This window comes from Scardinius erythrophthalmus (assembly GCF_964197995.2).
Source record: "Scardinius erythrophthalmus genome assembly, chromosome: 4".
NCBI classification, from domain to species: Eukaryota; Metazoa; Chordata; class Actinopteri; order Cypriniformes; family Leuciscidae; genus Scardinius; species Scardinius erythrophthalmus.
In genome coordinates, this window is record NC_138224.1 from 314,355 (window position 1) to 319,354 (window position 5,000).

Below are 5,000 nucleotides of genomic sequence, written 5' to 3' on the forward strand. Positions count from 1 at the left end.
TCTCACACTCTCTCACTCACTCTCACACTCACTCTCTCACACTCACTCTCTCACACTCACTCTCACACTCACTCTCTCACACTCACTCTCTCACACTCACTCTCTCACACTCACTCTCTCTCACTCTCTCACTCACTCTCATACTCTCTCACACTCACTCAAACACACAATTACACTCACATACTCTCAAACACGCACACACTCACACACACTATATACAACATTTTATTCCTAAAAACATGTTGAAAATGTATGTTTTCTGACTGATTTCTAAGCTTGTTTAGTCTAACCCCTGACCTCGGACCTCTGCCCCTCACCAGGACCCACTCAGCTGCTGCTTCTGGCCCGGCGCACTGACCTGCGGCGCATCTCTCTGGACACGCCGGACTTCACCGACATCGTTCTCCAGGCGGAGGACATCCGGCATGCCATCGCCATCGACTATGACCCGGTGGACCGGCACCTGTACTGGACCGACGACGAGGTGCGCGCCATCCGCCGGTCCGAGCTCGACGGCAGCGACCCGCGGGTCCTGGTGACCTCACAGGTCAACCACCCCGACGGCATCGCGGTGGACTGGATCGCTCGCAACCTGTACTGGACCGACACCGGCACGGACCGCATCGAGGTGACCCGGCTTAACGGCACCATGAGGAAGATCCTGATCTCAGAGGAGCTGGACGAGCCCAGAGCCATCGTGCTGGACCCCGTCGCCGGGTGAACACACTTTTACTTATTTATTTATTTAATGTTTTGTTTGCATAGGAACTTTCTCCAGGAACTAGGGACTTTGGGCTGGGTGTGTTTAAACCACAGGAATCAGTGTCTAAATGAAGTTCCGAGTAAATATTTCCCCCTCAGAAAGTCCCAGTTTGTGAGGTATTACTTTTTCAAAGTTCAGGAACTTTCGGGGGTGGGACTTGGGCGCTGAACATGCTGATTGGTCGAGTTCATGCCGCATTTTGATTGGCTGACTCCACCCAGCATTTTATCTGTTGCGGTGCGTGCAGTAACAGTTGTTTGCTATTCAAATCAACCGTGGAGTTTATGACCGATGGACGGACGACTTTATTGAGCTTAAATTCAGAGGATGAAATCCACACGTGTGCTGAAGCGTGTCTGTTCCGTGTGCTGAAGCGTGTGCTGGTGTGTGTGTCCCGTGTTCTGAAGCGTGTCTGTCCCGTGTTCTGAAGCGTGTCTTTCCCGTGTTCTGAAGCATGTGCTGGTGTGTGTGTCCCGTGTTCTGAAGCGTGTCTGTCCCGTGTGCTGAAGCGTGTGCTGGTGTGTGTGTCCCATGTTCTGAAGCGTGTTTGTCCCGTGTGCTGAAGCGTGTGCTGGTGTGTGTGTCCCGTGTTCTGAAGCGTGTCTGTCCCGTGTTCTGAAGCGTGTCTTTCCCGTGTTCTGAAGCATGTGCTGGTGTGTGTGTGTCCCGTGTTCTGAAGCGTGTCTTTCCTGTGTGCTGAAGCGTGTGCTGGTGTGTGTGTCCCGTGTTCTGAAGCGTGTCTGTCCCGTGTGCTGAAGCGTGTGCTGGTGTGTGTGTCCCATGTTCTGAAGCGTGTTTGTCCCGTGTGCTGCAGCGTGTGCTGGTGTGTGTGTCCCATGTTCTGAAGCGTGTTTGTCCCGTGTGCTGAAGCTGAAGCGTGTCTGTCCCGTGTTCTGAAGCGTGTGCTGAAGCCTGTTCTGAAGCGTGTCTGTCCCGTGTTCTGAAGCGTGTGTCCCGTGTTCTGAAGCGTGTCTGTCCCGTGTGCTGAAGCATGTGCTGGTGTGTGTGTCCCATGTTCTGAAGCGTGTCTGTCCCGTGTGCTGAAGCGTGTGCTGGTGTGTGTGTCCCATGTTCTGAAGCGTGTTTGTCCCGTGTGCTGAAGCTGAAGCGTGTCTGTCCCGTGTTCTGAAGCGTGTGCTGAAGCCTGTTCTTAAGCGTGTCTGTCCCGTGTTCTGAAGCGTGTGTGTCCCATGTTCTGAAGCGTGTCTGTCCCGTGTGCTGAAGCGTGTGCTGGTGTGTGTGTCGCATGTTCTGAAGCGTGTCTGTCCCGTGTGCTGAAGCGTGTGCTGGTGTGTGTGTCCCATGTTCTGAAGCGTGTTTGTCCCGTGTGCTGAAGCTGAAGCGTGTCTGTCCCGTGTTCTGAAGTGTGTACTGAAGCCTGTTCTGAAGCGTGTCTGTCCCGTGTTCTGAAGCCTGTCCCGTGTTTCTGAAGCATGTTTTGAAGCACGTGTCTCGTGTGCTGAAGCGTGTTCTGAAGCTTAAGCGTGTCTGTCCTGTGTGCTGAAGCCTGTCCCGTGTTTTTGAAGCGTGTCTGTCCCGTGTTCTGAAGCGTGTTCTGAAGCGTCTGTCCCGTGTTCTGAAGCGTGTTCTGAAGTGCATGTGCTGAAGCGTGTGCTGAAGCTGAAGCGTGTCTGTCCCGTGTTCTGAAGCCTGTCCCGTGTTCTAAAGCCTGTTCTGAAGCGTGTTCTGAAGTGCATGTGCTGAAGCGTGTCTGTCCCGTGTTCTGAAGTGCATGTGCTGAAGCTGAAGCGTGTCTGTCCCGTGTTCTGAAGCCTGTCCCGTGTTCTAAAGCCTCTTCTGAAGCGTATGTGCTGAAGCGCGTCTGTCCCGTGTTCTGAAGCATGTGTCCTGTGTGTGCAGGTACATGTACTGGACGGACTGGGGTGAGGTGCCGAAGATCGAGCGTGCGGCTCTGGACGGGTCTGAGCGGCAGGTTCTGGTCAACACATCTCTCGGCTGGCCCAACGGACTGGCGCTCGATTACACCGAGAGGAAGATTTACTGGGGCGATGCCAAGACCGACGTCATCGAGGTGAGACCGCTCTCTCTCTCTCTCTCTCTCTCTCTCTCTCTCTCTCTCTCTCTCTCTCTCTCTCTCTCTCTCTCTCTCTCTCTCACACACTCACACACTCACACACTCACACACTCACACACACACACACACACACACACACACACACACACACACACACACACACACACACTCTCGTCCCGTCGGCTTGTGGTTTCAGCCCACATCTGGTTACGATTGCGGCTCTGGTCCGTTTAGAATAGAGTCTGAAAGCCACAGCACTGCGGTCACGATCGACCCAAGATGGAAACTTCATTTCACCAGAGAGACGAGTGTGTGTGTGTGTGTGCGTGCGTTTGTGTGTGTGTATATGCAGGAATCAGTGAGTGTTTGTCAGAAGCACTGCAGTATTCCTGTACACACGTGCTCTTGTGTCTCCAGTGTTTCAGTAATGTTTATACAGTTTCAGTCGAAATTATTCAACCCCCATTGCAAATCAGGTTTATTGGCAAAATTTACAGACTTTTATCTGTTTGCAATGAACAAATCAAACAAAAGTAATAGAAATTGCTCAACACAACAAATGTTTCAAGTGTTTTCCCCAAATTCAACTGAAAATGCAACGTTTAATGACTTCTGCAGTCTCAAAATAATTCACCCCCTTCATGGCAAGCATCTTTAGCACTTGGTTCAACAGCGTTTGCTGTTCTGAGCGGCTGCAGACTAGATGCATAACCAGACAGCAGCTTCTGTTTCTGAGGGATCTGAGCCCGTTCCTCATGAGCATTGGCCTCCAGTTCAGGGATATTCCTGGGTTTGCGTTCTGCAACCGCCTTCAAATCCCACCAGAGATGTTCTATGGGGCTCAGGTCAGGTGACTGTGATGCCACTGTTTAATCTTCCAGGACTTCTTCTGCAACCAAGCCTTGCTTGAATCTGAGGAATGCTTGTGATCATCTCCTAGGATCTCCTGATACATCAATAAATCCCTCCACTCGCTGCAGGTTTCCAGAGCTGGAGGATATAAATCAGCCGAGAGCATCAGGAGCTCCTCATGCTGAACTGTAGACGGTGTTCTTCACAGCTGATGCTTCATTCCTCCTCCAGACACACCGCTGATCCACAGGGACGAACAGCTCCAGTTCTGTTTCATCGCTCCACACAACAGAATCCCTAAAAATGTGGCTTATTTATATGCTTTTGAGCAAACGGCGTCTCTAGGAACATTTAGTGCCTTCGCTATCTTTCTGTATCCTGTTCCTTGTTTGTGAAGGGCGACGATACCCTCTCTTAAATTACTGGACCATGCTTTTGACCTGGCCATATTTCTAACATGCAGTCGAACGTGACACTCAACAAACCTCGTCAGTTCAGATATGTCATGTGTTCTAGCTCTAGCACACCTGGTGCAGCTAATGAAGCCCTTGATTAGTGAGACAACTCCTGATTTGCATATTTGTGCTGTTCTGAGGGAGTCTATTCAGGGGGTTGAGTCATTTTGAGACTGCAGAAGTTAAGTTGCATTTTCAGTTAAATTTGGGGAAACAACTTGAAACATTTGTACTGAGCTATTTCATTTACTTTTGTTTGATTTGTTCGTTGCAAACTGCTGTAAGTCTGTCAATGTTGCCAGTAAACCTGATTTGCGATGGGGTTGGATAATTTCGACTGCAACCGTATGTGCTGTAGTTAAAGGACCGTTAGCTGGTTAAAGGTCTGTTCATTCGTCTGCTGTACATTCATTTAAATTCAGAGTGGCTGGTGTCATTAGTAACCACAGTCACTGTTTCCATGGATACAGTGTTGAGCACGAGCCTTACAGCATTTCCTGTTTATTCAGATGATGCTCTCGGATGATGTCGTCTTCTGTTTGCTGTCGGCTTTACTAAACAGGAGTGAACTGTCTTTATTTTTATTTTAATATTTATTTTGATCTTTTTCTTTTCTTTTTAAATATTTCTTTTTTCTTTTTCTTATTTTATTTGATCCTATTTTTCTCATTTTTTTATCTTAATTTTTTTTTAAACTCTTATTTTTATTTATTTAAAAAAAATAAATCTTTATATATCTTTTTTTCTGATTTTATTTGCACATATTTTAAATCATTTTTTAATTGTTATTGTTATATTGTCTTGTATATATTGGCAGGATTGTGTGTGTCTTTCAGTGTGATTGAGCTCCTGACCGCTGCTGGTCAGTGTGTGTGTGTGTGTGTGTGTGTGTGTG

At 48.6% G+C, this 5,000-nt stretch overlaps 1 protein-coding gene across 2 annotated transcripts in view; it reads left to right on the forward strand.

Moving 5' to 3' along the window:
* Window positions 1–5,000, forward strand: part of lrp6 (low density lipoprotein receptor-related protein 6) — a 43,560-nt gene that overhangs the window by 15,760 nt on the left and 22,800 nt on the right. For both annotated transcript variants that reach the window (XM_081363288.1, XM_081363289.1), the window contains exons 6-7: window positions 321–717; window positions 2,624–2,795. In XM_081363288.1, the coding sequence (XP_081219414.1) occupies window positions 321–717; window positions 2,624–2,795 (569 nt within the window). The remainder of the gene's footprint in view (window positions 1–320; window positions 718–2,623; window positions 2,796–5,000) is intronic.